We start from the raw sequence: 22,502 nt of genomic DNA, 5'->3' as shown, positions 1-22,502 counted from the left end.
TCTTTCACCACCCCTTGCATCCCAAACCTTCTTTCGGTTCTAGCAGAGTTCTTGCCGCAGAGGTTCCTTAGGAGCACCCCGCGCAGTGCGCGGGCGCCTGCGCATCGAACCCCACCCCCTTCCCCGCGGGCCTCGGTTCAAACGACCCAGTGGGTCTAGAGCGGAAGGGAGGGAGCGAAGGTAGGAGGCAGGGCCTGCCTCAGTGGCCTCCCTCCCAACCCCAAGAGCCCAGCCCCATGGTCCCCGCCGCCAGCGCGCTGCTGTGGGTCCTGCTGCTGAGTCTGGGTCCTCCGGCGGCGGGGGCCCAAGGCCTGACCCAGACTCCGACCGCAATGCAGAGGATCAGTTTACGCTCTGCGGGCCCCATGACCCGCAGCTACCGGAGCACCGCCCGGCCTGTTCTTCCCCGGAAGACGAGGATAATCCTAGAGGACGATAATGATGCCATGGCCGACGCCGACCGCCTGGCTGGACCGGCGGCTGCCGAGCTCTTGGCCGCCACGGTGTCCACCGGCTTTAGCCGGTCGTCCACCGTTAACGAGGAGGATGGGTCTTCGGAAGAGGGGGTTGTGATTAATGCCGGAAAGGATAACACCAGCAGAGAGCTTCCCAGTGCGACTCCCAGTACAGCAGGGAGTTCCAGCACGAGGTTTATAGCCAATAGTCAGGAGCCTGAAATCAGGATGACTTCAAGCCTGCCGCACTCCCCCGGGAGGTCTACTGAGGACCTGCCAGGCTCAGAGGCCACCCTGAGCCAGTGGTCCACACCTGGGTCTACCCCGAGCCGGTGGCCGTCACCCTCATCCACAGCCATGCCACCTCCTGAGGATCTGCGACTGGTGCTGATGCCCTGGGGCCCGTGGCACTGCCACTGCAAGTCGGGCACCATGAGCCGGAGCCGGTCTGGGAAGCTGCACGGCCTTTCCGGGCGCCTTCGAGTTGGGGCGCTGAGTCAACTCCGCACGGAGCACAAGCCTTGCACCTACCAACAATGTCCCTGCAACCGACTTCGGGAAGAGTGCCCCCTGGACACAAGTCTCTGTACTGACACCAACTGTGCCTCTCAGAGCACCACCAGTACCACCAGGACCACCACTACCCCCTTCCCCACCATCCACCTCAGAAGCAGTCCCAGCCTGCCACCCACCAGCCCCTGCCCAGCCCTGGCTTTTTGGAAACAGGTCAGGATTGGCCTGGAGGATATTTGGAATAGCCTCTCTTCAGTGTTCACAGAGATGCAACCAGTAAGTGTTTGGTGATGAGCCAGAGTCTTTGCTGAGGGATCTGAAAAGTCCTGATATCTAAAACCCAGTTGCTAAGCCAGCCAGTGTTGCTTACATGAACTGTTACTGACTTACCTGGTTATTGATTCATAACATGCATTGGTTATTCACATTGTTAGACATTGATTCCACCAATTTTTTTTTTTTTTTTTTTTTTTTGAGACGGAGTCTTGTTCTGTCGCCCAGGCTGGAGTGCAGTGGCCGGATCTCAGCTCACTGCAAGCTCCGCCTCCCGGGTTTACGCCATTCTCCTGCCTCAGCCTCCCGAGTAGCTGGGACTACAGGCGCCCGCCACCTCACCCGGCTAGTTTTTTGTATTTTTTTAGTAGAGACGGGGTTTCACCGTGTTAGCCAGGATGGTCTCGATCTCCTGACCTCGTGATCCGCCCGTCTCGGCCTCCCAAAGTGCTGGGATTACAGGCTTGAGCCACCACGCCTGGCCGATTCCACCTATTATTTATTGAGCAGTTACTGGTTGGTCATTAGGTAAAATGTCTTACTGCTCATTAGGTGATTATTGACCAAATAGTTAATAGTTAAGATTGGAAATACTTTTTTTTTTTTTTTTTTTTAGACAGAGTTTCACTCTTATTGCCAAGGCTGGAGTGCAATGGCATGATCTTGGCTCACTGCAACCTCTGCCTCCCAGGTTCAAGCAATTCTTCTACCTCAGCCTAGGCACTCACTCACTACCACACCCAGCTAATTTTGTTTTTGTTTTTGTTTAGTAGAGATGGGGTTTTACCATGTTGGCCAGGCTGGTCTAGAACTCCTGACCTCAAGTGATCCATCCACCTGCCTCGGCCTCCCAAAATGCTGGGATTATAGGCATGAGCCACTGAGCCTAGCCCTGGTAATTTTTTTTACAGACAAGGTCTCGCTATGTTGCCCAGGATGGTCTTGAACTCCTGGGCTCAAGCAATTCTCCTGCCTCAGCCTTCCAAAGTGCTGGGATTACAGGCATGAGCCACTGTGCCCTGGCCATAAGACTTTTTTTTTCGAGACAGGGTCTCACTCTCATCACTCAGGCTGGATTGTGGTGGCGCAATCACAACTCACTGCAGCCTCCATCTTCTGAGCTCATGCAATCCTCCCACCTTAGCCTGCTGAGTAGGTGGGACTACAGACTGCACCACCATGCCTGGCTAACAAGATCTCGCTATGTTGCCCAGGCTGGTCTCTTAACTCCTGAGCTCAAGGGATCTGCCCACCTTGGCCTTCCAGAATTCTGCGATTACAGACATGAGCCACCATGCCCAGCCCATAAAGACTTTTTGATGCATAGATAATTAACAGATATGGAGGATCTTAATCAATTAATAGTTTTGACCTAATACAGCTTAACAGCAACAACTGCCAAAATTTGAGGTCTTACTATGTGCACTTTACCTGAATCGATCTTCACACCCTATGAGGTATTATTATCCCCACTTTTCAGATGAAGAAATTGAGGTTTACAAAGCTAGTAAGTGGCAGAGCCATGAGATTTAAATCAGGTTTGACACCAGTGCCAACCCTCTTCACCACTACCACCTGGGAGAACTGTCCTTCTGGAACAAGGAAGGGTAGTCCTCTGCTTTACCCAGAATTACCAAAGGTTCTGATTGACTTGATAAGGTTTCAATTGATATGGATGATAGGACTTTGAGGAGGGAAAGGCGGTAAACAAAGCATATGCTTGGTCATTTTGCTTGTTTCTGTTTTTCTCCTTGTGTGTCCAGTACCATTATTGCATACAAACATAAGTAAGGGGTGGGCAATAGAGTTGAGGGAGTATGGGTTTCTGGGAGGGGGAGATGAAGCAAGGAAAGGAAAGAATATAGATGTGGTTGTAATTTCCCTTTCTCTCTATTTTTTTTCCTTACCCAGATAGACAGAAACCGGAGGTAACGGCCACTTCATCCACATGAGGAGATGTCAGCATCTCAACCTCTCATGCCCTTTGAATCCTAGCACCCACTAGATATTTTCAGAACAGAAAAACAAAACTGGAAAATACATTGTTTGGTCTTGTGTTTCTTTACAGAGGTACCTGAGGGAGGAAAGACATAAATCTCTTCATCACTAAGACTGAACTGTGTAACTAGCAGCCTCTGGCTTATTCCTTACTCCCTGTCCCTCAGGATAAAATGTTGATATTGCTCATTTTCCTCATTTCCAACATTGTTTTAAAACAACTACTTCTTTTACAGGCTTGAAAAATCTCAAATAAACGCTAAGAAAAGGGAGTAGGAAGAACAAGGAGTTGAGCCCTTGAAAGATGACATTGGTCTTCTTGCCTTCGTAATACTTGGCCCTCTCTCCTCAAAAGGGCAATGTTGGTACAAAATTCCATCTTGGCCACTTTGGAGGAGTTATCTTCATTAGCCACATCCATCCTTTAATCCAACACACACCTGCAATGATTACTGTGCAACTATTTTGCTTAAATTTTTTATTTGAAAAATGTATTTAAAAGTCCAACAACTTTTTAATATAAATTATGACTCTCAAACCCATTCCCATCACTTTATTAGTGATGGTAGCATACATATTAGAGAAGGTAGCTAAAGGCAAGAGAGCACCAAAGGAAAAAGACTGTGTCCAAAGAACAGGTATTAAATGGGGCTGAAGATCATGGTAACCAGAGATTTCCAGGAGTCTCTAATCTTTCTACCCTATCCTGTTAACCCTTTAGATCTCTAGTATAACACTCAGGCTACTGAGGTATTTTAGGGCAACAAGTTGGGTTACTTTCAGAGCAACCAGCTTGACTGGAACTGAGAGTAAATTGGGAATGTATGACCAATCTTAGACCCTGAAAAATGGCAGAAAATACATGGAAATTAAAAAAGAAAAAAAAAAAATAGAACCTCAGTCACTGCTCTGTAGGTATAAACAAACTGAATGGGTGGTGGAATTGGCAGAATGGATACCAGTTCCTACCTTCCTGACCCCACTACCATAAAACAGGATGTTTCCTGTTGCAAATCGAATGAGACCCCAGCCTTCTTGTCTCACAGCAGGCAGGAGCTCATCTGTCTTGTTCTGCCTTCCTAATTACCCTGGAAGGGCCAGAACAAAGAACACCTGAGAATACTGAAAATGCCTAAAGACCCCTGCTCCTACGTTGTTTTCCCATCTAAAGCAGACTCTTCAGCCAGCGGGGGGGCAGTGGGACCTGGTCTTCAGACAAAACTCCCTGAGTCTAACGTATGTCTGGTTCTAGGACTAGGGCACAGAAATAGAGCTTAAAATTTGGGGAGGATAAGGAGTGTATCTACTGCTTCTCTCTCCCCCATCCTCAACCCTACCATACCCTGTTCATATCTACACTGCAGGAACCACTTCTCCAGAGGGCGAGAATAGAGGAGCATGGGACCCGTCCATTACAGCAACACGCGAGCACAAGCAAAACACTGAATAAAGAATTGTTTGGAGATTATGTGCAGCCCTGCTGAGGCTCATTTATACGAGCTCCTAGTTCATCCATGGCTCGGGCTTAAGATGAGTAACATGATGAGGGTAGCGTGCCAAGCAGAAATCACTTCAGAGAAAAATATCTTGACTTTAGAGCTGTGGTTCTCAAATGGAGGCGATTTTGCCCCCTAGGAGAAATTTGGCAATGAATATGGCAATTTTTGGTTGTCATAACTAGGGTGGGCCAGGGATGCTGCTAAATATCCTGTAATGCACAAAACAGGAAACAGGTATCCCTTACCAAGAACACTTTAGCCCAAAAGGTCAAAGGCATCTCGGTTGTGAAACCTTGTTCTAGAGCCTCTCCCTGCTCCTGTGCTGTGAGGATCTTAAGACTCCTAAACTCACAGATGATTGTTTTCAACCTATTTATCTCACCATCCTCAATGATCAGAAGTTCACCTTGAGATAGACTTACTCCTAGTTCTGCTGCATTCTGGGTTTCTCTCCAGACCCCTCTTCCTCCTCTTACCTGGGCCACCAGGGAGGTTGGCAGAGGGCAGGAAAAATGCCCCAAGACTTAAATGGAATGTCATCAGGTGAAGAGCTATCTCTTACCTTAACTCTTATTCGGTGGGCAACAAGGTTCCTAATAGGGATAGAGTTAAGGGTGGAGGCAACAGCAGGATAGGGATAATTAAGAGAACCTGAAATAAATGTTTAATATTTTAAAAGAGGAAAGTTGCTGGGAAGCTGGTAAACAGAAACAGAAGATTGATTAGAGGCCTAACTAGAGAGAGACACTGGTATTAGCAGAGAGATATTGAGGGGCTGTGAGCCTAAGGTTTGAAATCTAAAGAGTGGAAAAAGGAGTAGGCACCCCCACCAGCCCGTTTGACATCTGCTTTAGTTCATTCCAGGAGAAAGAACGGCAGGGAGGTAGGGAGCTTCTCAGCAAAGCCAGCTTCAGCTTTGATAATCTCACCCACCTACCCCATTTAAGGAGTTCCAGGTTAAGAGTTTAAAAACAGGTGGCACCCAGACCATCATTCAGGAGACAGGAACTCATTCCAGGTTCCCAGAGAACTCCTATCTCAGATCTGAGGGTGTCCAGGGCTTCAGCTGAGCTCCTCTGGCTAACCAGTAGTCACTTGGTCAGTCCTGCTGCCTTGACCCCATCTCCAGGAGGGGCTATAGCCAGAGGGAGTAGAGGGAGTCCAGCCCCCAAGCCTTGTGAGGCACTGTTAGGCAGATAGGGAAAAGAGGGGTCCTTAGATCACTGGTTCAAGGAGGGATCTGGTAGGGGCAGCATTTCTTCTGGGCTGGAAACAGAATGGGGGTTTCAAGATGGCAGAACCTGAAATTTAAAAAAAAAAAAATTTTTCTTAAAGAAGATTAGCCTCAAAGAAAACCAAGGCTTTAAGAAGAAGGCACTACCTAGTGCAGACTTTAAGCTGTTTCCACAGTGTGTTCTTCTATCTGCATAACACCCTCTCAGTCTTTCTATATCCTACACTTTTTTTTTTTTTTGAGACAATCTCGCTGTGTTGCCCAGGCTGGAGTGCAGCGGCACAATCTAGGCTCACTGCAACCTCCGCCTCCCAAGTTCAAGTGATTCTCCTGCCTTAGCCGCCTGAGTAACTAGGATTACAGGCGTGCGCCATCATGCCTGGCTAATTTTTGTACTTTTAGTAGAGACAGGGTTTCACCATGTTGGCCAGGCTGGTCTCGAACTCCTGACCTCAAGTCATCCGCTGACCTCGGCCTCCCAAAGTGCTGGGATTATAGGCGTTAGCCACCATGCCCAGCTAAGATCCCACATTCTTGAATCTTCCCTTCTAATTCCTCCCTATCTCCCATTCTTTATTTTTTATTTTTTGAGATAGAGTCTCACTCTATCACACAGGCTGGAGTGCAGTGACACGATCTTAGCTCACTGTAACCTCCACCTCCCAGGTTCAAGCGATTCTCATGCCTCAGCCTCCCAGGTAGATGGGACTACAAGAGCATGCCACTGTGCCTAGCTAATTTTTGTATTTTTTGGTAGAGACGGGGGTTTGCCTCATTGGCCAGGCTGGTCTTGAACTCCTAGCCTCAAGTGATCCACCCAGCTCAGCCTCCCAAAGTGCTGGGATTACAGGCATGAGCCACCATGCCTGGCCATACTTCTCTTTCTTGCATGAGATCAGGGTTCTGAGTCAGGGTGTCAGGTTGTGTTGTTATGGGGGATGAGGTGTAGGGTGGGTTTCTCTAATCACTCACCATTCCATTATTGGAGCTATAAGCCCCTAGAATTGCTCCATGGCCTATCTCGGTTTCCCTTGGATCTCATCTGCTCCTGAACTGCACCTGTCTGAAAAAACAGATGTGAGACACCTTCCTAAGTCTTCATATCCTACAGCAAGAATTCTACTTTGTGCCCTCCAAGGAAAAGGTTGATGCCATCTCCTTGACAATAGCAGCCGTCTACTAACCGCCATTCCTCCTAGGGGAGTCTCAATGCCTCTTTTCACATTGGCCTTCATGAGGATGACGTAAAATGGGTCTTTTACTAATATTCCCTCACAATGGATTCTCCCCTATATACCTGAGTTTCAGGATCCGGGAAAAGACTATCTTTAGACCCATTTCCCTTATTTTGGGAACAGAAGTGCATCTTAGACATTGTTTAGGATGACAGTGCTCAGCTTTTTTCCTGTCCCAGCACTCCTAAATATATGATTTACTCTGACGCTGAGATAGCAGCTCTTAATTAGGAGAAGGGAGGATTATAAGCTTTTTGGAAAAAGCCCTCCAACTATTAAGATATATATACCGCCTACCCCAGTGAAGAACAATCTGCTAAGTTGTAAAGATGACAGAACCTAGGCCCAGACACCTAAAATGCCAGGTCTTGGGTTTCCACAACTTGTGACCAGGACTAGACTCCCAGGTTTTTACTTCCCCATTGAGTATTTTCATACGTCCCTAGCTTGAACTTTCAAAAAGAAGGAACGGTTATAGACCTCACCCCCGTATCAACCTCTCCCCATTTCCTTGTTACCATGGCAAGTCCATCTCCGGCCCCCATCTCCCCAGAGCCAATGTGAGTCAGGTGGACAAAATTCATTGGTTCCCCAATCATGGTCCGGTCAATCCGTCTTCTCTTCTTCTTCTGCTTGGAGAAGATAAGGAGTCATGTCTTTTTTTTTTTTTTTTTTTTTTTGAGACGGAGTCTCGCTCTGTCGCCCAGGCTGGAGTGCAGTGGCCGGATCTCAGCTCACTGCAAGCTCCGTCTCCCGGGTTTACGCCATGCAAGGAGTCATGTCTTAAGGCCCCTCCTCCAGTGAGAGTGGAGGAAGGGAAGAGTCTTCAAAACCACTAAAAAGCTAAGGGCCTGGTGGGAAGAGGGGATGTGGCATTGTAACAGGGAAACCACTACGGCATGAAAGGCAAAGCTGGAACAACAAAAGCACACAGAAGACATGAACCAGAGTAGTGAGGGCAGTGGCCTGTAGAATGAACACCAGACAAAGAAAGGACACGTCAAAGTCACCTCTGACTGGTGACGAAATAATGGGGAAAACTGACAGGTATGCAGCTCCACCTACAAACCCCGCCCAGCTCAGAATGGACAGGAACAGGAGGTAATAGCTAGGAGTATTCACTTCTTCCATCACCCAATGCCCTATATTCCACATATACAGCTGCTTGACTATAGAAGCTCCTGATACAGAGGGAGGCAAGAAGTGTGCTTTTTAGATGGCAGATCCTAGATGGTGTGGCTACCTCACAGCACATGGTAATTGACTGCTCTTTGGGTTAGTATGGGGGTGGGAAGACTCACCGGCTGGGGTTTCTCTACCACGCAGCAGCCCAGTTTGTGCCAAAATTCACTCATGTTCCCTGATGGTTCCAGCTTCACTCCTCTGTCTGAGGCCCCAAAGGGCTCTTGCTCTGGTGTTTGGACAACCCACTCCTCACTCTCCCCAGATATAACAACACCCTGGGTTCACGCAGCTGGATGGGTCCAGAGAAAGTAGAATCCCTGGAACCCTTAACTGAGCAGTGAAGGTCAGTGTCTCAGAGCCTGAGAGATGAACAGGACCAGAGAGAGGTGGGCAGGCAGGCACAAGGTTATGTCTTCCTCAGACTCGGAACCCTGGATTAGAAGAAAGTAAAAAAGAAAGATCAATGAGAAATCTCCCCCTCCCCCAATCCTTGAGAAACCTCCTGATGAGCCTATATCTTCCCAGTTCTCCCTGAGGCCCGAGACCTGTACACCAACACTTGTTCCCAAACACTACGAACCTCAGTTTGCCTCTTAAGATAAAGGAACAGAACCAAAGGCCACCAAGGGGTTAACGAGCAGTTGCTGGTGGTACCAAGGGAGAGGAAGGGGGCTAGAAGCACTTAGAGTTAAAACGATGGGCGAGGACCAAAGGACAGTGGCAGAAATTAGCAAAGTTTGGGGTGCTAGAAGCTCCAGCTCCCTTCTCTCTGAGTTTAGGGCAGAAAGGGAGGGGCATTTAAGTGACTCTGAAGAGGAAATAGTGGTTTTTTGTTCTCACAAACAAGGTCTCCACCCTGTCCCTGCCTTTTTTCTTACCTTGCCCTGAATGTCTAGAGTTTCTTTAAGAACAGGGGAGCCCTGGACCACTGAGGTCCTAGGAGACTAACTGACAGGTTGGCCCTCAGGAAAGACTTTCTACAATGAGAAATTTTTTCCCCCTCTGTTTGCTGCCCTGTTCCTCCTGATTTCCCTCCAGTGAAATCCAATCCCTCCCAGAAGCCAGTTAGCAGTTCCTTTATTACCTGACCTTGAGATCCTTCCTGAAGGCTGTGTACACTCTGTTTATCTGTGTCCTGTATTACTGCACTCCTGTGTGTACACCTCTGTTTGCACATGTGTGGCATGGCCATATCTCCACGTGTATCCAGTACAGATCATCTGTGTATAGGTTGTGGGTACATGTGCCAGGTATATTCTGTCCCATGAGGAATATTTTCCCCACCGTCCACATGTCCTATCTGCCACTCTGCTCTGCCTCACACCCTATAGGGCCCAGGCTCTCCTCCAGCTGTGACCTGTTCTCCCCTCCCTCCTCACCAATTCCATCCTCAAGCTTCATCAGTCAACCAGACACAAGGAACTTTCCAACAGTACTAGTGTCCAGGGAAGAACTTCCTCCCTTCTCACTACTGCCAGCCAGGGTAGGACACACCTGGGTTTCTTCTTAGACTCACTTGCATTTCCCCAGTCCTATAGTACAGACAACCTCAAAGATTCCAAAAAGGGGAGTTTCATAAATATGACACTTTAACATGAACAGGAATCTCCCTTTCTTCCAGGCCAGGAACACTGATGCTTTGGCACCCTAGACTGATTTAAAAACGAGATAGGCCGGGCGTGGTGGCTCACGCCTATAATCCCAGCACTTTGAGAGGCCAAGGTGGGCGGATCACCTGAGGTCAGGAGTTTGAGACCAGCCTGACCAACATGGTGAAACCTCATCTCTGCTAAAAATACAAAAGATTAGCTGGGCGTGGTGGCGGGCTCCTGTAATCCTAGCTACTTGGGAGGCCGAGGCAGGAGAATCACTTGAACTGGAGGTTGCAGTGAGCCAAGATCACGCCATTGCACTCCAGCCTGGGCAACAAGAGCGAAACTCCACCTCAAAAAAACAAAGCAAAACAAACAAAAAAAACGAGATAGCAGGGTATAGTAGCATGCGCCTGTCATCCCAGGTACTGGGGAGGCTGAGGCAGGAGGATCACTTGAGCCCAAGAGTTGGAGGCTACAGTGAGCCATGTCTGCACCGCTGTACTCCAGCCTGGGTGACAGGGCAAGACCCTGTCTCAAATATAAAACACACACACACACACACACACACACAGAGGTTTTTTAACAGCCTTGAGATGAGATCACACAAACACTCAAATGCAGCTTCTAGGGGAAGGGAGAACCCAGGAGGCTAGGCTTTCTCTTACTTCCCTTCTCACCACTGGAAGGGAGGAGTAACCAGAAGGAGCGGAAGCTAAAACACAGCTGTCCAGAGAGGAGAGCTGTGGTCAGTGGGACATCAGTGAGTCAGTCATAGGGTTTATCCTGATGGTGGTGGTGGCAGGTGGTAAGGGTTGGGGGAAAATGAAGAATTAGAGGAAACCCCCAACACCAGCAGGCAGGCTGTACTGTGACTGGACTCTCCCTCAACATCTCCTGCCTTGCTCAAAGCTGAGGGACAGAGGTGGATAGTGCTGGGAGCGAAGAGGAGAAGAGAGGGGGAGGAGGAGAGAGGGAAAGGGGCAGTGCAGAGAACAAGGCCATTTCTGTTTCTTTTCCAGGGACCTGACCAGAGCTGGGTGGAGGGAAAGCGTGTGTGTGGGACTTGGCATGAAATGACCAATGATGACGAGATGTGACCAGGAAATTCCATTCCCTAGGACATTAGGGTCTCTGAAACTTGAGGGTGGGGTCAGAGTGTGAAGACAGGTCAGGGTGAATGTGATGGTAGCGCAGGGAAGGGGGGATGGGAACAAAGCCAAAAAAGGAAGTAAGAGCCACTGGCGGCCACTCTTCTTTAAAGCAGCCAGAAGAGAGTGGGTTGAGGAAAAATGAAGTCCTGATGGTCAGCCAGGCGGAAGAGCCATCCGAATCCAACCCCACAGTGGATAGGGAAGGGGCTGAGAAATCAACAGGAGGGATGAGGATTAGACCGCATAAGGCCACGTCCTTGGTGCTCAGAACCTGGCCTGAGTTCCAAATGGCAAGAGTGAAATATGGAACCGGGAAAGTCACCCCCCACCCCCATCAAGATCACACTAGGACTTGAGGGTCTCAAAGCTGTTGGGAGGTGAGCAGAAGGGTTGGGAAAGAGGTGCCAGGGAGGAAGGATGTACAGGCTAGTTCTCTGGTCCCGTTCGGGCCCCAAACCGGTTCACCCGGTCCCACCGCCTCTGGCCCTAAGGCCTCCAACCCGCGGCCTGACAAGCCCTCACATGAAGCAGCTGGAGAGAAAGAAATAATCGAGAGAATGGAATGGGCAATTCTAGCTAGAAGCCCGGGGCAGCAGCTGGTCCCTGTGTGGAGACCCCTAGACATGGAGGGCTGCGGAGGGGCTCTGGAGAAGTGGAGTGGACTCCATATTTCAGCCAAGTGACAGGCCCAGCACCAACCTTCCCCTTCCCCAGGAAAAGTCTTCTGGGGGCTTAAGAGGAAAGAGGGCTAGGCCCTAAGCCTCCCCTCCCCAAATATATTCAATCACACAGATTCCATATCTGTCTCCCCCCACTACCCAACTCTACCCAGAAGTTCTCTGCTCTTCCCAACCCTTAACCGGATTGGGACCTCCCTGGGAATCTTTCGGACCCTCTCCTTCCCACCCCCACCCCAACATTCCAGTTCCTTCTTTTCCTTCTACGCTTCAGCAGCCTCAGCCTGCGCACCCCAGGAGCGTGGATGAGGACGTCCACCCCGGGCGCGCACCCCGTTCCCAACGCCCCAGCATCTCTGCAGCCCAAGACATCCGCCTTCCCCACACCCCGCATCCGGTGTGTCTCCGTCCGGCCCTGCCGGCGCGGCGGGCGGGCCAGGGGACCAACTGCACGGCCTCACCTGCTCTTCTCCGGTATCCAGACGTTCAGCAACAGCTGGAGGGGGTTAGGGGCTCTGCTCCGTGGCCGCCAGTGTGGGCTTCCCGGGATAGCTCTGCGGCCCGGTGGGGGAGCCCAGGACGAGCCGGCAGAGGTGGGGCCGGCTGAGGGCGGAAGCGGCGGCGACGCGATTACGAAACCCGTCCGGCTCGGAGCCGAGCGCACAGCCGAGCGCTCCCCTCTGGACTGCGGAGGCACTGCACTGTGCGAGGCGTGGGTGATGCCTCTGCAGCGCCCCAAGGCCGCCGCCCCTGAGGGGAGAACCGGAGAATGCGGACACCTAGATAAGGGCCTGGCACCCAAGCCGGGGTCCCCGAAATCTCACGTTCCCTTTGCGCCCCAGGCATGTCGGGGCAAAACGAAGCGGAGCCCCCCAAACCCCGAGACCTAACCAAGTTCAGAGATTCGCAGAAGCACGCCCCCCGACCCCAAATCTCTTTTGTGCTCTACCCAAAATGGAATAGGACTAGGTTTATTTACCCATTGTGAGGGTAGAGAGGCGAGTCGGGCGGATCAGGGATTGGGAGAAGGGGTGGAAAAATACGATTCTTAAAAACACCTTGTAACCTGAAGTCCTTAAATTGTAGAAGAAAGGAACACTACTTTCCATTGTAGTCTAGAGTTAAGATTTCAAGTCCATAAATTAGAGGACCTAAAATTAGAGGGCAATTAACTGCTCATTCATTGCGTCCCCAGTCAGCACGGGGGTGCTGGAGGAGATCGGGAATAATAGCGCAGACCAATGAGCCTACGGAGACGCTTTAATCGTCTCTTTCCCTCAAGTGTTCTGGAACCCATCATTTGAATTAGCCGAGTCAGGCAGGAGGGGGCGGGGAATCCTTCCGCCCTTCTTAGGAGGGGCTGCATTGCAGGGGGAGAGTTAACTGACAGACTCAGTCACTGAAGAGGGAAAAGGAGTGAGAAGACAAAGCCGTCAAAGCCCCAACAGCTTTGGTTTTCTCCAGCCCGGCGCAGATCCCGGAGCCCCCGAGGCACTCCCTCCATCTTTGGAACACGCCAATAATTGATTGATAACAGGTAAACTAAACGGAGGGAGGGGAGCAGGGGGCTGCAAAGATAGAAGAGCAGCTGCTTATGGTTAGATTGAAAGACCCCACATAAGGTGGGGGACAGCTGAAGAGGAGAGAAGGGGGCGCTATGAACAATGGGTAGTTATTTCTTCACAGCATCCATGCCTTGTTACCTTGTACAGATCATTAATTGCTAACAATTTACATGTAGTTATTTCTCAGTACCTACCTCCTTATTTCAAGTATCCTTTTCTGTAATTTATTGTCCTGTGTATTTAATATCTTCAGTCTACTTATCTTCCTTTTCAAACCATAATTTGTTCTACCAGCTATTTGATGAATCTTTAGTCCTACTGTATCTCTCTGCCCTCTACTTCCCTATACTTGCAATTTTTTTCTGTAGTGTTCTATGTTTCTCTGTAGGAAGCAGTTTGGGAGGGGGTTATATGGGATAATGTTCAGTGTAATCCTGACCTTTCTTTGGACAATCTCTTTCACTCCACCTCAAATCTTTGCTCCAAAGAAAGAGGCAGCCTGGGGTAGGAAAGGTGGGGGCCTCTATGTTGGAGAACTGCCTGATTCCATAGTGAAATCAGTATAGCCCACAGGAGCTAGCTATGGGGACAGATTCTGGAAAAGAATGATTATTTGCAGCTCAGTGGAATTGGTGGGGGAATGCTAATAGGAAAATCCAAGTCCAGACTGAGGCACACATTATGAGATGTCAGAGAGCTTCCGCTCCCCTCTACCACCACCACCACCTTGTCCTTCCCCCTTCCCCATGGTGGCAGCATGACACAGCAAGGCCCTGTTGAGTAGGCCTTGGATGCCCACAAAGGGTCTGGACAAAGGATATTTGGGCGTGTCTGTGTGGCTCCGAGAGAGTGTATCTTTCTAATCTATATATTTGCTGATCATGTATCTCTAAGAACAGAGTGATAATTAGAAATTGCCTTTGCCTAAAATACCTGGATAATTTAAAATGAAGGATAGTGGGAAGCATTTATTGAACATATGTTACGGTACAAGGCACTGTCGAAACCCTTTAAGTAAATGATACCGTTTAACATAATATTAGATGTAAAGGTAGATGAAGTAGGGGTGGAGAGCATTTGTGGAGGGGAAGGGGAAGCTAGCCAAAAAAGGGACCTTTTGCAAAATTTGGAGTATTTGATAATTAAATCCATACTATATTAAATAAAAAATGTCATTACTATTTACATTAGTGAATAGTATTTTAACTTCAATTTTCTGTGTAGTCTTAGTTTTATGTTCTTGACTTGATTTTAATGCCACATATGCTTGCATGCATGTCTTTCTTGAATGTATTTTGTACCCTGTGTACATGTCTCTGGGTCAATGACATAGAGATTTTAGGCCTTTTGAGTTAATGTTTCATAAAATTTTCTTTAGCTTTTTAAATTGCAAGATAGCTCTACCAAACACTCAGGGACTGTTTGAGCAGTTTTTTATACATAGTCTGGTTGTAAGAAAAGGAGTCAGTTTGTCAAAGAGCTTCTTCTTCTCAGATTCTAGCTTGCTCCCTACTGCCCTTTGCTTTTCCCCATTCAGATCACAATTATAGGAACAATCACCTAACCTACGGAATATCTATTCTTCAGCAACTAAGAATTATTTTAAGTTTGGGAATACTGGTATAGGTTTATATAAAACTGTTGGCAACTATCCATGTACAACACAAAAAGGGATCAGATTGGGAATTATGAGACCTGGATTCTATAGAAACTGGCTGGAAGTCTTCCCATTAATTTCTAAGATGTCTTCTAGTTTTAAAATTCTGTGATTTTCCCCCCATGATTCTTTTTCTTTTTTCTTAGTTGGAGTCTCGCTCTGTCGCCCAGGCTGGAGTGCAGTGGTGCGATCTCGGCTCACTGCAACCTCCGCCTCCCGGGTTCAAGCGATTCTCTTGCCTCAGCCTTCCGAGTAGCTGACATTACAGGCACCTGCCACCGTACCCAGCTAATTTTTGTATTTTTAGTAGAGACGGGGTTTCACTATCTTGGCCAGGCTGGTCTTGAACTCCTGGCCTTGTGATCCACCCACCTCGGCCTCCCAAAGTGCTGGGATTACAGGCTTGAGCCACCGCGCCCGGCGATTCTATTTTTCAAAGAGCCTATGATGTGCCTTGCATTATACTAAGCTCATTCTGGAGAAGACTTGTCAGGGAGGAGAGAGAAAACAACCCAGCTAGCTGGGGAAATAACTGGTAACAATAAGAATCCCTATAGCCACAAGTCCGTAACAGTACTGACTCCTAGGGTATGCTTCTTAGGATCTCTATAGTCCCAGATTTAAGCAGGGGGAGGTTGGTTAATGGATACAACCATTTTTTTTAGCTCTCTGTGAACATCTCAGCAAAGTACTATGGAGATTATCAGAGTTGAGTATCATAGGATGATGACCTCACCTTTCCAACATGCTCCCCCACCCTGCTCCAATCCCTGCATCACCCTCCTTCTAAGCAGCTTCTCTGCTGAGTAATGCTCAGTTCCCAGGGTTTATTTTGGAACTTAAACTAAGAAGAAAAGAACAACGCAGAATTCACTTTTAACATTAAAAACATTCTAGCCTACCCACTCACCATTCCTGAAGCCCCCACACTCTCACACATCACTGTGTTCTAGATTAACACTTTCTTTTTCTGCCTTGGTACAGTCATTTCACACTATACTGGAACATTTTGGAACCATTTAAGGCCATCACTTAGGAGTCTCTGACCTGGTGAGACCCAATAGGGTGTGTTGGAGAAAGGCCTTTTGAAACTTGGGGTTGTTTTTGGAGGCGGTATAATGTTCTTTCTGCTCCTTTGGGAACATTTCAACTAATGCTTTTTTTTTTTTTTTTTTTTTTTGCAATGGAGTCTTGCTCTTTTACCCAGGCTGCAGTGCAGTGGTGCTATCTCGGCTCACTGCAAGCTCCGCCCGCCGGGTTCACGTAATTCTCCTGCCTCAGCCTCCCGAGTAGCTGGGACTAGGCACCCCGCCACCACGCCCGGCTAATTTTTTTTACTTTTAGTAGGGACGGGGTTTCACCGTGTTAGCCAGGATGGTCTCGATCTCCTGACCTCGTGATCCACCCGCCTCGGCCTCCCAAAGTGCTGAGATTACAGGCGTGAGCCACCGCGCCCTGCCACAACTAATGTTTCTTGACCCTTGGCTAGTAAGTAGCAGGATGGAGGCTGTAGGCAGCTGTAATAGTCATATAATACCAAGCAGGGCTTGGGTAGAATGAGTAGAGAAAGTGATAGATCCATTAATGCACAGAATAGTATCTGATTCTGTTAAGAGACCTTCTTCCAATCTGAACCTTACTTTAAATCCAAATGGATTTCCAATCCATTTGCTCTCATTATCATCAGTATACTCCAACATTGGGATCAGAGAAAAGAGACCCCCATTACAGCACAGAAAAGTTATTTATTTATTATTACTTTTTTTTGAGATGGAGTTTCACTCTTGTTGCCCAGGCTGGAGTGCAATGGCGAGATCTCGCCTCACTGCAACCTCCGTCTCCCAGGTTCAAGCAATTTTCCTGCCTCAGCCTCCCAAATAACTGGGATGACAGGCATGCGCCACCTCACCTGGCTAATTTTGTATTTTTAATAGAGACAGGATTTCACCATGTTGGTTGGGCTGGTCTTGAACTTCTCACCTCGTGATCTGCCTGCCTCTGCCTCCCAAAGTGCTAGGATTATAGGCGTGAACCACTGTGCCTGGCCAGGAAAGTTCTTTTAGCACCTGAGTTTCGTTCTGAAAGAGAGTAGGCTAGAGAGAAATGGATTGTTAAGGCTTACCTGTGGGCTACTATATGGGAATGGCAAGGTATTAAATAGTGAGGGAAAGTTAATCAGCAGCCTTGAATGTCTTTGTGTAGAAAGCCCAGCACTCGTGTACAGAGAAGGTAGACTGGTTTTTATCCTTGGGAAATCTCCTAGGTATGGGGACAGATTCTGGAAAAGAATGATTATTTGCAGCTCAGTGGAATTGGTGGGGGAATGCTAATAGGAAAATCCAAGCTCTGACTGAGGCACACATTATGAGATGCCAGAGAGCTTCCACTCCTCTCTACCACCACCTTGTCCTTCCCTCTTCCCCGTAGTGGCAGCATGACACAGCAAGGCCCTGTTGAGTAGGCCTTGGATGCCCACAAAGGGTCTGGACAAAAGATATTTGGGTGTATCTGTGTGGCTCCAAGAGATGTATCTTTCTAATCTATATATTTGCTGATCATGTATCTCTAAGAACAGAGTGAAATTTAATTAGAAATTGCCTTTGCCTAAAATACCTGGATAATTTAAAATGAAGGATAGTGGGAAGCATTTATTGAACATATATTGTGTTACAAGGCACTGTCGAAATCCTTTAAGTAAATGATACCGTTTAAGATAATAATAGATGTAAAGATATATGAAGTAGGGGTGGAGAGCATTTATGGAGGGGAAGGGGAAGCTAGCCAAAAAAGGGACCTTTTGCAAAATTTGGAGTATTTGATAATTAAATTCATACTATATTAAATCAAAAATTTCATTACTATTTACATTAGTGAATAGCACTTTAATTTTCTGTGTAGTCTTACTTTATGTTCTTGACTTGATTTTAATGCAACATATGCTTGCATGCATGTCTTTCTTGAATGTATTTTGTACCCTGTGTACATGTCTCTGAGTCAATGACATAGAGATTTTAGGCCTTTTGAGTTAATATTTCATAAAATTTCCTTTAGCTTTTTAAATTGCAAGATAGCTCTACCAAACACTCAGGGACTATTTGAGCAGTTTTTTATACATAGTCTGGTTGTAAGACAAGGAGTCAGTTTGTCAAAGAGCTTTTTCTTCTTCTCAGATTCTAGCTTGCTCTCTACTGCCCTTTGCGTTTCCCCATTCAGAAAGCAACAACACCATCCCTATACATAAAATACAGTAACAGTGATCTATAATCCCAAACTGATGGAGTTAGGTAAAATTCTACAGGGGATGCTAGAGGAAATAGAGTAGATGAAGCTGAGTAAGTTTAAGGAAGTTATCTGGAAGAGGTGAGTTTATAGTAGGGTTTAGAAGGCAAGAAGGAAAATAGCAGAAAAGTCATGGAAGACCTTTTCACACATACTATGAGCTATTAAACCAAAGTCAGGAGGAGGAAGTCAAGTATTTTTAAGTATAATAGGAGTTTGGGCTAGGGGAATGGGGGTTCCTCTATAGACTTGGAGTTTTTTTTTTGTTTTTGAGACAGGGTCTCACTCTATTCCCCGGGCTGGAGTGCAGTGGCATAATCTCAGCCCACTGGAACTTCTGCTTCCTAGGCTCAAGTGATTCTCCCACTCAGCCTCCCAAGTAGCTGGGACTACAGGCATGCACCACCAGGCCCAGCTAATTTTTTGTATTTTTTGTAGATGGAGTTTCACCATGTTGCCCAGGCAGGTCGGGAACTCCTGGTCTCAAGCCATCTGCCTGCCTTAGCCTCCCAAAGTGCTGGGAATACAGGTGTGAGCCACTGAGCTCTTGAATGGAGTCCTGAAATGTGGAAAGTTTTTTTGTTTTTTGGTTTTTTTTAGACAGAATCTTGCTCTGTTGCTCAGGTTGGAAGGCTCACTGCAACCTCACCCTGCTGGATTCCAGCAATTCTCGTGCCTCAGCCTCCCTAGTAGCTGGAACTACAGGCATGAGCCACCATGCCTGGCTAATTTTTTGTATTTTTAGTAGAGGCAGGGTTTCCGGAACCATGTTGGATAGGCTGGTCTTGAACTCCTGGCCTCAAGTGATCCACCCACTCCGCCTCCCAAAGTTCTGAGATCACAGGCATGAGCCACCGCACCTGGCTGAAACATGGAAAGTATTTTAAGGTGGAGAATGGAGAGAGTTAAGCAAGACAGGAATGAGCATAACTCTAACAGAGGCTATACCACTGCTGGGAAGAATGGGCTACATTTTGGAAGGCCTTGAAAATCAGACCCAATATCAGTTTGATGCAATAGATGGTGAATAAGTCATTCCAAATGGGAGAAGTTTAGAAAATAGTAGAAATTCATGGCTGGGCGCGGTGGCTCAAGCCTGTAATCCCAGCACTTTGGGAGGCCGAGACGGGCGGATAACGAGGTCAGGAGATCGAGACCATCCTGGCTAACACGGTGAAACCCCGTCTCTACTAAAACATATAAAAAAACTAGCCGGGCGAGGTGGCGGGCGCCTGTAGTCCCAGCTACTCGGGAGGCTGAGGCAGGAGAATGGCGTAAACCCGGGAGGCGGAGCTTGCAGTGAGCTGAGATCCGGCCACTGGACTCCAGCCTGGGCGACAGAGCAAGACTCCGTCTCAAAAAAAAAAAAAAAAAAAGAAAATAGTAGAAATTCATAATAAAGGGTTTCTGAAGCTTGTCCAAGGGAACTTGGATTATCTCCAGAGGTAATTGGGGATGTTGAGTTTCTTTTTTTTCCTCCCCAAATTCCTTTTTACTGGTGGGCTTGGAAGATATACAATTTTCTAAAAAGAAATTCCTTTTTACCGGTATGTGGAGTATCTAAGCAAGGAAAGGCCATGGGCCACAAAGAAGTTGCTGTAGCATGAAAACTGACAAGTGGTTTCTTTCTAGGAAGCTATGAGGGACCCTGTGAGTAGCCAGTACAGCTCCTTTCTTTTCTGGAGGATGCCCATCCCAGAACTGGATCTGTCAGAGCTGGAAGGCCTGGGTCTGTCAGATACAGCCACCTACAAGATAAAAGACAGCAGCGTTGGCAAAATGATCGGGCCAGCAACTGCAGCAGACCAGGAGAAAAACCCTGAAGGTGATGGCCTCCTTGAGTACAGCACCTTCAACTTCTGGAGAGCTCCCATTGCCAGCATCCACTCCTTCGAACTGGACTTGCTCTAAGGCCAAGACTTCTTTCTCCCACCACCTTGCCCTCATTGTCTTCCCTCTCAAGCCCCTTCCTTTCCACTCCTTTCCCATTTTAATCTTCTCTCTCTATTGTGTTGGTGGTGCTGATGAATCTGCCAGAGTTGAGTTCTATGTATTTATTTATCTGTCTACTCCATTTCTCTCAAAAGCCCTCAAGTCACAAAGTAAATGGTTCAAGCAGTGGAGTACTGGGTCACAGGGATTCCTCCTTCCCCCCCAAATATTAACTCCAGAAACTAGGCCTGATTGGGGACACCTGAAAGTAGTATAGTAGTGCAAAATGGAAGACTGATTTTTAACTCTATTTTAATCAGCTTCAGAGATTCTTTAAACCTTCCTGATTTCCTGCTCCAGGCCAGTAAACACAAATATTTCTTCAAGGGGTGATGAAAACCTTGGAAGTTTAATCTGAAGTTATCTGCTATGAAACAGTATTTCTAAAAGGCTAAAGTGATAAGTCTCATGCTTTTTTTTTTTTTTTTTTGATCCTGCTCTTTCTTATATTCTTTTTCTTCCTCAGAGAAATCAGGAGGGTAGTTGGAGGTATAAAACAGGAATATTATGGAAAATGAAAATAGGGAAAATAACTGAATCATTTTAGAAGTAGCTTATTTCTTTTCTCAAGAGTATCCCTTCTTCAACCCTACTCACTTTACAACTTTGCTCCTGTGGGTTGAAAACTCTAGCTAAAGAAAGTTATCAAATCTTAATATGCATTCCTACGATTATAGTTTTTAAGGTTTCAATGCAATATTCTGAACAGCATAAGTCCTTAGTATTTTAGCCTTACCTCCTGCATTTGCAAAATGTAATACTAATCAGTGGGCACAGTTCTTCAGCTACATTGAGACCCTGAAATGAACAATTACCTTCTGACTCTACATCTTGTCCCCAATCCTTCCAAAATTATTGTTGCTGATTTGTGCTGCCATTTAACTCATTTATTTAATAAAAACATTCAATCCCAGGACTGGAGTCTAGTTTTCTCTCTCTTCACAAGGGAAGCCATAGAAATCTGAGAAATTAGCCTTGCTTTCACACTCAGCTTATACATCTTTTTATTTTTTATTTTTTGAGACAGGGTCCCGCTCTGTCACCCAGGTTGGAGTGCAGCAGCGCAATCACTGCTCAGTGCAACCTCCACCCACCAGGGTCACGGCGTCCTCCCACCTCAGGCTCCCAAGTAGCTGGGATTACAGGCACCTGCCACCAGGCCGGGCTAATTTTTGTATTTTTCATAGAGATGGGGTTTCACCATATTGCCAGGCTGGTCTCGAACTCCTGACCTCAGGTGATCCGCCCGCCTTAGCCTCCCAAAGTGCTGGGATTACAGGCGTGAGCCACTAAGCCCCACCTCGTTTTATCTTTCTATAATAATATTCAACTTAGAGGAAGAATGATTTGAATAGCATTTAGACATTAAATGGTGAACGTCGCATTGAACAGATAAATAATGAAAGGGCAAAATCAACTTAAAATTAGAAAAGTAGGGAGACAGCTACAACCACTCTTCTGGTTGTCCACTGACTACCAACATATTTCAGGTAGTAATTCTCCTAGGTGCCTAAGAAGATAAACGAATTCACTCAAATACGTTATCTGCTTAATTTCTGGTTTTTGTGTGCCTACTATAGGAAAGCACTGAGCCAAAAGAATGTAAACGAGAATGAGACAAGACTCCAACTCTCAAGAGAAACTGTAAATACCAATATGGATAGGACAGCATTGGGCAGTGTATCATAAAGTAAGGATAATCTAGAGAAGTCCCCAGGAGGAAGAAAAAAAGGCAAATCCTCCCTCTAGGCCATGAAAACCCCACATCTAAAGAGGATCCCAGTCTAAGGAAGAATGCGGCCAGGAAGGATAAGCAGTGTGTCCTTTTCTATTTTCACTGAGTTTTGAAAGGCCCCTTCAGAGTCCTTCAGTCATGGCAATTGGTGGGTGCGGTACAGGGATCAACTGGTAAATAAAACGACTAAATGGATTTGCAAACTCATGCTCCATCCTCTTGCAGGCCTCCAAAAAGAAATGACTCAGGCCGGGCACGGTGGCTCACGCCTGTAATCCCAGCACTTTGGGAGACCGAGGCGGGCGAATCACTTGAGGTCAGGAGTTCGAGACCAGCCTGGCCAACACGGTGAAACCCCGTCTCTACTAAAAATACAAAAATTAGCCCAGCGTGGGGGGAGGCTGAGGCAGGTCAACCACTTGAACCTGGGAGGCGGAGGTTGCAGTGAGCAGAGATCGC

The 22,502-nt window shown here is 47.3% G+C and overlaps 3 protein-coding genes across 8 annotated transcripts; 2 read left to right on the top strand and 1 right to left on the bottom strand.

Moving 5' to 3' along the window:
• Window positions 1-112: 112 nt before the first annotated feature.
• On the top strand, window positions 113-4,110 carry CUNH1orf56 (chromosome unknown C1orf56 homolog). The gene is made up of 2 exons (XM_033195214.1): window positions 113-1,244; window positions 3,153-4,110. Exons 1-2 carry the CDS (start codon window positions 237-239, stop codon window positions 3,171-3,173), a joined length of 1,029 nt encoding a protein of 342 aa, XP_033051105.1. The 5' UTR covers window positions 113-236; the 3' UTR covers window positions 3,174-4,110.
• On the bottom strand, window positions 3,689-12,447 carry CDC42SE1 (CDC42 small effector 1). Of its 4 annotated transcripts, none has more exons than XM_033195218.1 (6): window positions 12,277-12,447; window positions 9,477-9,612; window positions 8,509-8,823; window positions 7,726-7,836; window positions 6,945-7,035; window positions 3,701-6,039 (listed from the first exon to the last, which is right to left on the bottom strand). In XM_033195218.1, the coding sequence occupies exons 3-5, from the start codon at window positions 8,560-8,562 to the stop codon at window positions 6,961-6,963; spliced, it is 240 nt and encodes a 79-aa protein (XP_033051109.1). In that variant the 5' UTR covers window positions 8,563-8,823; window positions 9,477-9,612; window positions 12,277-12,447; the 3' UTR covers window positions 3,701-6,039; window positions 6,945-6,960. The 4 variants fall into 4 exon arrangements, with proteins under 4 accessions (XP_033051112.1, XP_033051109.1, XP_033051111.1 ...); XM_033195220.1 differs by having other exon boundaries at window positions 9,482-9,612; window positions 12,277-12,413; XM_033195221.1 differs by lacking the exons at window positions 9,477-9,612; window positions 12,277-12,447 and adding an exon at window positions 8,973-9,368 and having other exon boundaries at window positions 3,689-6,039.
• Window positions 10,569-21,224, top strand: MLLT11 (MLLT11 transcription factor 7 cofactor). 3 transcript variants are annotated; one of them, XM_033195216.1, is made up of 3 exons: window positions 10,573-10,747; window positions 12,090-13,352; window positions 19,949-21,224. In XM_033195216.1, exon 2 carries the CDS (start codon window positions 12,121-12,123, stop codon window positions 12,703-12,705), a length of 585 nt encoding a protein of 194 aa, XP_033051107.1. In that variant the 5' UTR covers window positions 10,573-10,747; window positions 12,090-12,120; the 3' UTR covers window positions 12,706-13,352; window positions 19,949-21,224. The 3 variants fall into 3 exon arrangements, with proteins under 3 accessions (XP_033051106.1, XP_033051107.1, XP_033051108.1); XM_033195215.1 differs by having other exon boundaries at window positions 10,569-13,352; XM_033195217.1 differs by lacking the exon at window positions 10,573-10,747 and having other exon boundaries at window positions 12,057-13,352.
• Window positions 21,225-22,502: the final 1,278 nt, after the last annotated feature.

This window comes from Trachypithecus francoisi, unplaced genomic scaffold (assembly GCF_009764315.1).
Source record: "Trachypithecus francoisi isolate TF-2019V2 unplaced genomic scaffold, Tfra_2.0 Lachesis_group5, whole genome shotgun sequence".
Lineage (NCBI taxonomy): Eukaryota > Metazoa > Chordata > Mammalia > Primates > Cercopithecidae > Trachypithecus > Trachypithecus francoisi.
Note: the sequence above shows the minus strand (reverse complement) of the source record. Positions and strands in the feature narration are given on the sequence as shown.

Bases quoted from the DNA above. Each gene is read 5' to 3' on its own strand.
- CUNH1orf56 (XM_033195214.1), top strand. From the start codon at position 237: ATGGTCCCCGCCGCCAGCGCGCTGCTGTGGGTCCTGCTGCTGAGTCTG. The intron at 1,245-3,152 runs GTAAGTGTTTGG...TTCCTTACCCAG, and splicing joins TGTTCACAGAGATGCAACCA to ATAGACAGAAACCGGAGGTA.
- CDC42SE1 (XM_033195218.1), bottom strand. From the start codon at position 8,562: ATGAGTGAATTTTGGCACAAACTGGGCTGCTGCGTGGTAGAGAAACCC. The intron at 7,837-8,508 runs GTGAGTCTTCCC...TTCTCCAAGCAG, and splicing joins TGGTAGAGAAACCCCAGCCG to AAGAAGAAGAGAAGACGGAT. The intron at 7,036-7,725 runs GTAACAAGGAAA...CTGTTTTTTCAG, and splicing joins CCGGAGATGGACTTGCCATG to ACAGGTGCAGTTCAGGAGCA.
- MLLT11 (XM_033195215.1), top strand. From the start codon at position 12,121: ATGAGGACGTCCACCCCGGGCGCGCACCCCGTTCCCAACGCCCCAGCA.